The sequence below is a fragment of the Vipera berus genome (assembly GCF_964194415.1).
Source record: "Vipera berus genome assembly, chromosome: 2".
Lineage (NCBI taxonomy): Eukaryota > Metazoa > Chordata > Lepidosauria > Squamata > Viperidae > Vipera > Vipera berus.
Window position 1 is genome coordinate 276,336,219 of NC_138203.1, and position 12,387 is coordinate 276,348,605.

At 46.0% G+C, this 12,387-nt stretch overlaps 1 protein-coding gene across 2 annotated transcripts; it reads right to left on the reverse strand.

Moving 5' to 3' along the window:
- Positions 1-6,157: 6,157 nt before the first annotated feature.
- LOC308663305 (uncharacterized protein) lies at positions 6,158-11,448 on the reverse strand. Of its 2 annotated transcripts, XM_081319617.1 has the most exons (3): positions 11,407-11,448; positions 9,432-9,469; positions 6,158-9,125 (listed from the first exon to the last, which is right to left on the reverse strand). In XM_081319617.1, the coding sequence occupies exon 3, from the start codon at positions 8,108-8,110 to the stop codon at positions 6,497-6,499; it is 1,614 nt and encodes a 537-aa protein (XP_081175743.1). In that variant the 5' UTR covers positions 8,111-9,125; positions 9,432-9,469; positions 11,407-11,448; the 3' UTR covers positions 6,158-6,496. The 2 variants fall into 2 exon arrangements, with proteins under 2 accessions (XP_081175743.1, XP_081175744.1); XM_081319618.1 differs by lacking the exon at positions 9,432-9,469.
- Positions 11,449-12,387: the final 939 nt, after the last annotated feature.

A 12,387-nucleotide genomic window follows, 5' to 3' on the forward strand; every position in this document is an offset into this window, starting at 1 on the left:
AGAGCATCTTATTTGTCTCTTGAGAAACCTATATACGGGTCAAGAAGCAACAGTGAGAACTGGACACGGAACCACTGATTGGTTCAAAATTGTGAAAGGAGTCCGGCAAGGCTGTATACTGTCGCCCTGCCTATTTAACTTATATGCAGAGCACATCATGAGAAAGGCAGGGCTAGATGAATCAAAAGTTGGAATTAAGATTGCCAGGAGAAATATCAACAACCTAAGATATGCAGATGATACCATTCTAATAGCAGAAAGTGAAGAGGAACTAAAGAGCCTCTTGTTGCGGGTGAAGGAGAGTGCAAAAGTTGGCTTGAAACTTAACATTAAGAAAACCAAGATCATGGCATCCGGCCCTCTCAATTCCTGGCAAATAGATGGGGAAGAAATGGAGGTAGTGACAGATTTTATTTTCCTGGGCTCCAAGATCACTGCAGACGGGGACTGCAGCCAAGAAATTAAAAGATGCTTGTTCCTGGGGAGGAAAGCCATGGCAAATCTAGACAGCACACTAAAAAGCAGAGACATCACCCTGCCAACAAAAATGTGTATAGTCAAGGCTATGGTCTTCCCAGTTGCAATGTACGGTAGTGAAAGTTGGACCATAAGGCCGAGCGCCAAAGAATTGAGGCCTTTGAACTATGGTGCTGGAGAAGACTCCTGCGAGTCCCTTGGACTGCAAGGCGATCAAACCGGTCAGTCCTAGAGGAGATCAACCCTGACTGCTCTTTAGAAGGCCAGATCCTGAAGCTAAAACTCAAATACTTTGGCCACCTAATGAGAAGGAAGGACTCACTGGAGAAGAGCCTAATGCTGGGAAAGGTTGACGGCAATAGAAGGAGGGGACGACAGAGAATGAGGTGGCTGGATGGAGTCACTGAAGCAGTAGGTGTGAGCTAATGTGCTAAGCACATTGATTTGTGCTTTAGATTGTAAGCCGCCCTGAGTCTTCGGAGAAGGGCGGGATATAAATGGGATTTTAAAAAAATGGACTCCAGAAGATGGTAGAGGACAGGAAGGCCTGGAGGAACATTGTCCATGGGGTCATGATCGGTTGGACATGACTTTGCAACTAACAACGTCCCTTCCAGCTTTTTTCTGATTGATTGATTGATTGAATTAAGTGCAGAGCAGAAATAAACGTAACACTCTGATTAATTGTCCGTATTGTTAGGAAGTTTCTTCTTAATTCCAGGTTGCTTCTTTCTTTGATCAGTTTCCAACCGTTGTTTCTTGTCCTGCCCTCTGGTGCTTTGGAGAATAATTTGAGCCCGTCTTCTTTGTGGGGAAGAGGCCAGGGGGATCATGGGGGAAATACCTGTGGTGACCGTGGAGCAGGAGAAAAGCTTGTTGGGGCCGTCAGGGAGGAAAAGCCCCGGGGGAACCAAGGGTTGGGAAGCAGAGCACAGGATGTCTGGGGGGGGGGAGGGATGCCTGGGGGGGCAAGTTAAGCCTCCAAGACCTTCCCCCAACAGTGGGGTAGATAGCGTTCCATGTAGCGACTCGCACATCTGTTTAATGGCTGTATTACGGAGGGTGGGGGTAATTAACCAAACCAGTCTCACTTGATGAATTTTGCAATGTGCAACTGAAACTGGCAGGTCTCATTACAGTTGTAACTTGAGGACTATTGGTAAGCTGGTTGGTAAAATGTGGGGATCAGAATCTGGAGCACAACAAAGAAGGCTGAAACTCCGTATGTTGGATTTCCATAATCAATATACAAAAACACCACACAGAACCCTATTTAAGGAATTCCACAAGTTCTATAAAAGGAAACATCCAGAAACGTCTGCTGACAATGAGAAACAGGTCGTTAGCCTTTATCAAGCCTTGGTGGAGCATTGGGCTAATGCCTCCTTAAGTAACACCAGCTGCCTGCAATTATTGCAGGTTCGCATCCCACCAGGCTCAAGGTTGACTCAGCCTTCCATCCTTCCGAGGTAGGTAAAATGAGGACCCAGATTGTTGGGGGCAATTAAGCTGACTTTGTAATAATGCCGCTTGGGGTGTGTGTGAAAGCCCTAATAAGCGGGCATATACATAGAATGAAGGCTACTGCTAAGCTTGTAAGCCGCCCTGAGTCTTCGGAGAAGGGCGGGATATACAGTCATGGCCGAAATTGTTGGCACCCCAGAAATTTTTCCAGAAAATCAAGTATTTCTCACAGAAAAGTATTGTAGGAACACATGTTTTGCTATACACAGGTTTATTCCCTTTGTGTGTATTGGAACACAACAAAAAAGGGAGGAAAAAAAGCAAATTGGACATAATGTCAAACAAAACTCCAAAAATGGGCCGGACAAAATTATTGGCACCCTTAACTTAATATTTGGTTGCACACCCTTTGGAAAAAATAACTGAAATCAGTCGCTTCCTATAACCATCAATAAGCTTCTTACACCTCTCACCCGGAATTATGGACCACTCTTCCTTTGCAAACTGCTCCAGGTCTCTCTTATTGGAAGGGCGCCTTTTCCCAACAGCAATTTTAAGATCTCTCCACAGGTGTTCAATGGGATTCAGATCTGGACTGATTGCTGGCCACTTCAGAACTCTCCAGCACTTTCTTGCCATCCATTTCTGGGTGCTTTTTGACGTATGTTTGGGGTCATTGTCCTGCTGGAAGACCCAAGATCTCGGACGCAAACCCAGCTTTCTGACACTGGGCTCTACAGTGCGACCCAAAATCCTTTGGTAATCCTCAGATTTCATGATGCCTTGCACACATTCAAGGCACCCAGTGCCAGAGGCAGCAAAACAACCCCAAAACATCATTGAACCTCCACCATATTTCACTGTAGGTACTGTGTTCTTTTCTTTGTAGGCCTCATTTCATTTTCGGTAAACAGTAGAATGATGTGCTTTACCAAAAAGCTCTAGCTTGGTCTCATCTTTCCACAAGACATTTTCCCAGAAGGATTTTGGCTTACTCAAGTACATTTTGGCAAACTGTAACCTTGCTTTTTTATGTCTCTGTGTCAGCAGTGGGGTCCTCCTGGGTCTCCTGCCATAGCATTTCATTTCATTTAAATGTCGACGGATAGTTTGCGCTGACACTGATGCTCCCTGAGCCTGCAGGACAGCTTGCATTTCTTTGGAACTTGTTTGGGGCTGCTTATCCACCATCTGGACTATCCTACGTTGCAACATTTCATCAATTTTTCTCTTCTGTCCATGACCAGGGAGATTCGCTACAGTGCCATGGGTTGCAAACTTCTTGATAATGTTGCGCACTGTGGACAAAGGCAAATCTAGATCTCTGGAGATGGACTTGTAACCTTGAGATTGTTGATATTTGTCCACAATTTTGGTTCCCAAGTCCTCAGACAGTTCTCTTCTCCTCTTTCTGTTGTCCATGCTTAGCATGGCACACACAGACACACAATGCAAAGACTAAGTGAACTTCTCTCCTTTTTATCTGCTTTCAGGTGTGATTTTTATATTGCCCACACCTTTTACTTGCCCCAGGTGAGTTTAAAGGAGCATCACGTGCTTGAAATAATCTTGTTTACCCACAATTTTGAAAGGGTGCCAATAATTTTGTCCGGCCCATTTTTGGAGTTTTGTTTGACATTATGTCCAATTTGCTTTTTTTCCGCCCTTTTATTGTTGTGTTCCAATACACACAAAGGGAATAAACCTGTGTATAGCAAAACATGTGTTCCTGCAATACTTTTCTGTGAGAAATACTTGATTTTCTGGGGAAAAATTTGGGGTGCCAACAATTTCGGCCATGACTGTAAATGGAATTAAAATAAATAAAAAATAAATAAATTTCCATTTTTTTCTCCGCACCTACAGGTCTAATCCTAAGATGTGTTGACTAAAAAGAATCAGGCCAGAATTCAAGTAGCCAATCCCTCACCTACACTCCCAATGGGAAATCAGGAATGAAATTCAAGCCTTCTCTAAACTCATCAATGTTTCCCTCATGTGCACTTCCTTCTGTGCTGCCACAAAATAGATTATAAAATTGGGCACATTGTGTGATGACCCATTAATTTATTTATTTATTTATTTTATTATATTTGTATACCGCCCTTCTCCCGAAGGACTCAGGGCGGTGAACAGGGCAATACATGTTAAAAAACAAGAATACAAAAGTTAAAAAAGATTAAACAAGATGCCCCAAAACTATAACAATAAGTTAAAATACATAAAAACAATAAAACCCAAACCCATCACCCATCAGGCCAGGCCGGCTTGTTCGAACAGGTAAGTCTTTAGATCGCGCCGGAAGGAGCGAAGGTCAGGAGCCATCCGGAGCTCAACCGGAAGATGGTTCCATAAATCCGGCGCGCAAACAGAGAACGCCTTCCCCCTGGGGGCCACCAGTCGACATTCTTTGACCGGTGGCACCCTGAGGAGGCCCTCTCTGTGGGAGCGCACTGGGCGGAGGGAAGTTGATGCCGGCCACAGGTGCTCCCTGAGGTATTCCGGACCCATGCCATGAAGGGCTTTGTAGGTCATTACCAGCACCTTGAATCTTCATGATTTACAACTGTAAATGACGCTAATGATTAAGACTGTAACAGCAGGCTAAATTACACTTGTAAATCAAGGACTATCAGGACTACCAAGAGTTTTCCCCAACAGTGAGGTAGGCAGTGTTGTTTAATGACTTGCACGCTCATTAACGGCTGCATCAGGAACAGCAGGGATAGGGGTAGTTAAGCAAAGCAGGATCCCAACCATAATTGGTAGGTCCCATTACAGTTATATCCCAAGGACTAACTAGGCGGGGAATTTCACAACTTCTGCAAACAGAAACATCCAGAAACTACTGCTGATAATCAGAAATAGGTGGCAAACCTTTTAGAGACTGAAAACCCAAAACCCACTTATGTATCGTCAGGTGTGCGTGGCCCGTTGGGTGTGCGTGGCCAGCTTGATGTTGGGGATGGATGCTTGTGGGGGCTGGACAGGGTTGGGGGAGATCCAGGGGGTCTCTGGCGAGTTGGGCAGTGGGCAGGAAACCATCTTGCTCAGCTGATGGCTTGGGGGGAAGGGGGCAGGTACACCCCCTCCCAAATGCTGCTGTCTCAAGAAAGCAGGATGAAAACTCCAAAAAGCGACAAGGGAAAGAAGTTAAAACAGAAGAGTGTCTTGCGATGGTTTTCTTCCCTGGGGGAGGGGGGACATGGGCGTAGGCTCCTCAGCCCGGCAGCTCTTCCAAGGGGGGGGGAAGAGTGGGAGGGGCTGTGCTGGGATTGGGGCTCCTTGTGCCTTCCGCTGCCCGCCTGCACTCTTCTGCCGCAGATGCCACGCCTCTGCTTGCTTGGCGAGGGACACATGCGGGGCTGCTGCCTCACCATGCTGGGGCTAGGCTAGACTGGGCTGGGTGCTGAGCCTCCTCGCCACTTCTTCCCCCACGGACATCGGGAGCCCCCACCGTGCCTATCTCTCATCCTGAGGCAGCTGCCGCTGTTTACCACTCTCCAGCCTGTTGCCAGCCAGCCGGATGCACCGGAATGCCTCCCTTTGGGCTCCCTCAGCTTCTCCCGCCCCCTCCAGGCTGAGGCTGGTCAGATTCCCCACCACCACCTGTGGGCAGCACTGCGCCTGTCCCCGGCCAGCCCTCCTCCTCCTCCTTTCCCCCCACACATGCCCTCAGCGACGGAGCCAAGCATTTGCAGCTGTCGCTCCCCTCAGGCCTCCATCTGCCCAAGGCCTGAGCTCAGCGTGCCAGGCTGGCCAGCAACAGTCTGGAGAGTGTGGGATGTTGCCGGCTGCCCCAGGACGAGGGGTAGGTGGGGTGTGTGCTCCTAATGTCCGCAGGGGAAGAAGTAGCAAGAAGTTGAAATTGATTGATTGAACCTTTTTTTGGCACACGGTGGCCTAGGACTGGGGCGACGGTGCGCGTGCCCACAGAGAGGACTCTGTGTGCCACCTTTGGCACACGAGTCATCGGTTCGCCACCACGGGTCTATATCAAAGTAATATTTTCCATATTTTTGCACTCCACCTTCAGGTCTAATCCTGAGATCTTTTGACGAAAAAGAATCAGGCCAGAATTTAAGTAGTCAATTTCTCACCTATACTCTCAACGGGAAATCAGAAATGAAATTCGAGATTTCTCTAAACTCATCAATGTTTGCTTCATGTGCACTTCCTTGTGTGCAATAACAGATGACTTACACATGAGGAATCATTCACAGTTTGGACATTTCAAATGGGTCTCCCATACATGTAAAAGTACATGATTTATAAGGCTAGACAAAATATTGAAATCTTTTCCAAAATCAGGATACATTTACAGTTTCTTTCTTGGTGTCCTCTGGTGTTTCACAAGCAGAGAAGCGTAACTGAAACTTTTCCCATACTCTGGACACACACAGTTTCTCTCCTGTGTGGGTCATCAGGTTGGATTTCTTACTGAAACATTTCCCACAATGAGGACATTCAAGGGTTTTTTTTTTCCTGTGTGAGTCCTCTGGTGTTTCACCAGGTGTGAATTTGTAATGAATCTTTTCCCTCAATCAGAACATTCCTAAGATTTCTCTCCCGTGTGACTCCTCTGATGTATCACCAGGTGAGAATCTGCAATGAAACCTTCCCCACAAATTGGACTCCCATACAGTTTCTCTCCTGTGTGAATCCTCTGGTGGTTTACCAGGTCAGAGTTCTTCCTGAAACTTTTCCCACATTCAGGACATTCAAAGGGTTTCTCGCCTGTGTGAGTTCTCTGGTGTTTCACCAGGTTGGAATTTGCAATGAAACTTTTCCCACAAAGTGGACACTTATACGGTTTCTCTCCTGTGTGAGTCCTTTGGTGTATCACCAGATGGGAATTCTGAGTGAACCTTTTCCCACATTCAGGACATTCAAAGGGTTTCTCACCTGTGTGAGTTCTCTGGTGGGTCACCAGGTTGGAACTTACAATGAAACTTTTCTCACAAATTGGACACTTATACGGTTTTTCTCCTGTGTGAGACCTTTGATGTATCACAAGGTTAGAACGGGAACTGAAACTTTTCCCACAATCAGAACATTCAAAAGGTTTCTCGCCTGTATGAGTTCTCTGGTGACTGACCAGCTTGAAATTCTGACTGAAACATTTCCCACAATCAAGACATTCAAAGGGTTTCTCTCCTGTGTGAGTCCTCTGGTGTGTCACCAGGTTGTAATTTGCAATGAAACTTTTCCCACAAAGTGGACATTTATACGGTTTCTCTCCTGTGTGAGACCTTTGATGTATCACCAGGTTGAAATATATACTGAAATGTTTCCCACAATAAGGACATTCAAAGGGTTTTTCTCCTGTGTGAGTCCTTTGGTGTATCACAAGGTTAGAACGGAAACTGAAACTTTTCCCACAATCAGAACATTCAAAGGGTTTCTCTCCTGTGTGAGTCCTCTGGTGATTTACTAGGTCAGAATTTCTAATAAAACTTTTCCCACAGACTGGACACTCATATGGTTTTTCTCCTGTGTGAGTCCTCTGGTGTATCATGAGGTGGGAATTTGCAATGAAACTTTTCCCACAAAGTGGACACTCATACGGTTTCTCTCCTCTGTGAATCCTCTGGTGGTTTACCAGGTTGGAACTTTTCTTGAAACCTTTCCCACAATCAGGACATTCAAAGGGTTTCTCTCCTGTGTGAGTTCTTTGGTGTATCACCAGGTGGGAATTCTGAGTAAACCTTTTCCCACATTCAGGACATTCAAATGGTTTCTCTCCTGTGTGAGTCCTCTGGTGTCTCACCAGGTGGGAATTTGCAATGAAACTTTTCCCACATTCAGGACATTCAAAGGGTTTTTCTCCTGTGTGAGTCCTCTGATGTATCACAAGGTTAGAACGGGAACTGATACTTTTCCCACAATCAGGGCATTCAAAGGGTTTTTCACCTGTGTGAGTCATCTGGTGTTTCACCAGGTAGTAATTTACAGCGAAACCTTTCCCACAAACTGGACACTCATATGGTTTCCCTCCTATGTGAGTCTTCTGGTGTTTTACAAGGCTGGAATTGAGACTGAAATGTTTTCCACACTCAGGACATTGAAAGGGTTTCTCTCCTGTGTGAGTCCTTTGGTGTATCACAAGGTTAGAACGCCGGTATGAGTTCTCGGGTGACTCCCCAGCTTGAAATTCTGGTTGAAACATTTCCCACAATCAAGACATTCAAAGGGTTTCTCTCCTATGTGAGTCCTCTGGTGTATCACCAGGTGGTAATTTGCAATGAAACTTTTCCCAAATTCAGGGCACTCACATTTCTCTCCTGTGTGAATCTTCTGGTGTTTCATCAGATCAGATTTTGCAATGAAACTTTTCCCACACTCAGGACATTCAAACTGTTTCTCTCCTGTGTGAATCCCCTGGTGTGTCACCAGACTAGAATTGTTGCTGTAACATTTCCCACAATCAGGACATTCAAAGGGTTTTTATCTGGTATCAGTCATCTGGTGTTTCACCAGGTAGTAATTTACAGCGAAACCTTTCTCACAAACTGGACAGTCCGATGGTTTCTCTCCTATGTGAGTTACTTTGCTTGGTAAAGCATTTACCACATTGAGAGCACTTACAGGGCATCTGTCCTGCGTGGGTCCTCTTATGAACCACAAGGGAGATATTCTGACCAAAGATTTTGTTACATTAGTTAGCATTTGTATGGCTTTTTTCCAGTTTGCATCCTCTTCTACGTAACCACCTATGCTTTTGCAATCTGTGCCTTATACCAAAATAGTGACATTTGTGGAGCTTTTCCACCACTGATGTGCTGGAGGAAGTCAAAAATATGTTTGGTCCCTTGTTTAGTTGTGCTTTGATTTCACCCTCTGTTTTCTTCCTCCTATTGGGAGTTCTGCATTACTGTCTCCCCTATTTGAGTATCCAATTGACCTTTTCTTCCCCATTGACTTCCAGATATTTCGCTCTTTTTCTGAACATAAAAATGATCGCCTTCAGCTTGTCATGTAATGTATCCTTGTGTTCCACATACTCTACTATTTCCAGGTTGAAATCTTTTCTTGATTTTCTCTTGCCTTTCGCCTGCTGGGATGGGAGAATTGTGTAATTTTCTGAAGGAAATGGAAAATATTTTGATTTCTGGCTTGACTTGCTTTCCTTTTCAAAAGTTATTTTCATTTCTCCAGAGTGCTCTTATTGCCATCTTCTTTGTCTATAAGATTTATAGAAAAGTGTAAGTTTAACTGTTTATACAATCCTTGCAAATGTGAAAAAGGGAAAAATATACATTATATTTAAAAAGCAAACATACCACAATGCTAACCTCTTATATTAATTATGATTCATTGGACATTTCAAAGTTCCAAATTCAAATATCCATCCAATCATGAAATTCCCTTGAGTTGCATCAATCATAAATTTTAAGCTCTGCTATGGCTTATCACAAAATATATCTGGAAGTCTGGGTAAAGATTATACAATTGCAGATATATGCATAGAGTAATATAAACACACATACCTATAATTATATTTATGTGGAAAATTCATGTTTTCATCCTGAAAAAAAAAGATTACTATCAAACCTTCTGAGCTAATTTTTAGAGGTGTGGGGGCTTTAACTGATGAAATGATGTGCAAGATTTGCACATGGAAGTCCTCGGTGACAAATAAGGGCAAAAAATATTCTCCGCAATCTCTCTGCTGACATCCCAATTGAAGTACTCCTCACTTAAGGACTGCAATTGGGACTGGCATCTCGGTTATTAAGCAGTCCGATCATTAAGTATGATGTTGGCATGATAGTGCCAACTTACATCTGTTCCTCTGGAGTTGTTAAAGGCAATTTCACATGACTGTGGCTTGCAATTTCCTGCCAATTGATTTTGCTTTTCAGAAGCTAGCTGGGAAGGTCACAGATAGGGATCCTTGGTGCAACACCCTTTTCCTGCATTTTCATAAACATAGGCCCAGTGAAGAAGTGGTAAATGTGGACTACTTATTCAACTGAACATCCTGAAAGGTCCAATTAGCTATTTTTAAAAAGTGCTGGCTTAAGCACAGTTGAACCTTGTTAATACATATATGGGGTGCCAATAGGAAGTACCATGCTTGTTAGCTATAAATAAAATAAAAATAAAAATCCCACAATAGCGGCAGTTTCAGTCTGATATTGTTGCTAAGAAAACAGCAACAATATCAGACTGAACAGGTCCACAAGAGAATAATAAGAGTTGAAAGGGACCTTGGACATCTTCTAGTCCAATCCCCTGCTTAGGTAGAAAACCTATATCATTTGAACAAATGGTTGTCCAATCTCTTCTTAAAAACCTCCAGTGATGAAACATCCGCAACATCTGGAGGCAAGCTGTTTCATTAATTGTTCTCACTGTTCTCCTAATCCTAGTCTCCATCTGTTACTTCTTGTTCTGGTCTACAAACTTTGGCACAGAGGTCAATCCCCTCTTCTATGTGACAGCCCCTCCAATTTTGAAAAAGTGCCATAATCTAAACATAAAAGACTTCTTGCGACATTTTAGTCCAACAACTGAAGCCTCTCTGCAGCCCAACCAATAAACTGGCTCTTCTGCACACCAGTCTCTGTTCCCCCAAATGCCCTGCAGGCAGTTATTGGAGCTCCCAGGCCTGTCCCTTGACCGGAAATTCTGTTATCTTTCAGAATATTATCACACAACCCCGTGATCTCTTTGGAAAGCTGTTTGTAAAAAACAGTGGAAAGCTTCTTTTTCAGTGTAGATTACGCAGCTCATAAAATAACAAAAATTAATATTGAAAGACGCTGCAGACAGGGCTGTCCACTTACGTGGGCAGAGAGAAACAGGGACGCAGCAGTCACCAGAGAGGGAATCTGAGCACGTAAGAGAGGCAGATTCAGGGGCTCCATCTCAAAGGAAGCCCACCTGGACAGGGCAGCCCATTGGCCAAGCCCACCTGGACGCCTCTCGGCTCTCCCTCACCCGCCTTCCAGACGCCATTCGGCTCCTCCTCGCAGGGTCCCCGCCCTCCCCTCCAGCCTCGCTCCCTCCCAGCCCAGAGCTCCCCCCGTCCTCTCCCTCCTCCTCCTCCCCTCCAGGCACTGGCAGGCTGACCCTCCCCAGCAGCGAGAGGGGAACGTGGGAACGGGGGTGCCCAACTTTCCGGGAATCCCCGGGAGCCCCCAGGGGGGAGCCGGGCTGCGCCAAGAGGGGGGGCTGCGGGGCAGGAGGGGGGCTCGGGGGAAGGACCTGGAGGGGATCGGAGAGCCGTTCGCGGAAGCCGCAACCCAGGAGGAGGAGAAGCGAAGGCGCAGCGCTTCCCACGGAGCAGAAAAGCCCGCGAGGAAAGGCGGAGACTCGGAAGGGGAGGGGGCGCAACTGGGGGAAAACCCACCTGGCTCTCCCTCCCTCCCTCCCTCCCCCGGGATTCCCCCCTCCCCTTCCCCCCCCGGGATTCCCCCCTCCTGATTGCCCTCCCCCTCTCGGAGCCTCCTCGCCCACCTGGCGCCCTTTCAGCGACCCTCCCCGCGAGGGGAACCTCCGCAGCGCTGCCGTAAGAAAGGTAAGAAAGCCCCCCCCACCCCTACTTCCTCCCCTTGAGTGACCCGGAAGAGAAAGTTGCTCTGATCTTCTCCTCGCCTCTCATCCTTTCTAGCAATGCAGTACTCGATGGTTGCAACTCCTCTAACCTCAACCACAGATTCCGGTTTCTAGTCGAAGATGCCGCCTATCTGACCGTCATCTCGCGATAGGAGGCCGAAAGTCACGCTTGTCCCGTCTCTGCCTTTGGCGTCTCTGCGAGAGGTTTTCGCTGATTTATTTGCTCTCCAGTCGGTTTCGCCTCCCGGCGACCGGCCTTTGCAACTGAGCCAAGTGAAACAGTGAAAAGTGGTGATGATGCTTAGTTTACAAAGATTAGCTCCATGCTGAGCCCTAGAAGTGTAGGAAGTTCAAACATAAATACAGACTAAGAGTTGTAACTCTCCGTGCAAAGATCTTGCACCAGTCTGGACAAATGGCTGTCCAGTCTCCTCCTAAAAACCTCCACGGGTGGAGCACTCACAAACTGTTCCACTGATTAATTGGTTTCACGGACAGGAACTTTCCCCTTAATTCTCGGTTGGATCTGTTTTTGATAAGTCTTCCTTCTGTTACTTCTTTTACTGCGCTCAGGCACTTTGGGGAATAGGTGGAGCCCCTATAGGTGCATCAGCCCCTCAAATACTGCTATCAGGTTACCCTTAGTCCCTCTCTGTATTATATTAGACATATCCACTTCCTCCAACCGCTCATCCGATGTTTCAGCATCCAGTCCGCTAAATATCTTTGTTGCTCTTTTCTGCACTCTTTCTAGAGTCTCAACATCTTTTTGTATCCTGACCAAACCTGGAGGCAGTATTCTAAGTGCAGCAGTAATTCAACACTAACGCTTCATGTGACCACTATCCTGGTAATGCAGAGTAGGACTGCATTCAGTTTTTC

Bases quoted from the DNA above. Each gene is read 5' to 3' on its own strand.
- LOC308663305 (XM_081319618.1), bottom strand. From the start codon at position 8,110: ATGTTTCAACCAGAATTTCAAGCTGGGGAGTCACCCGAGAACTCATAC.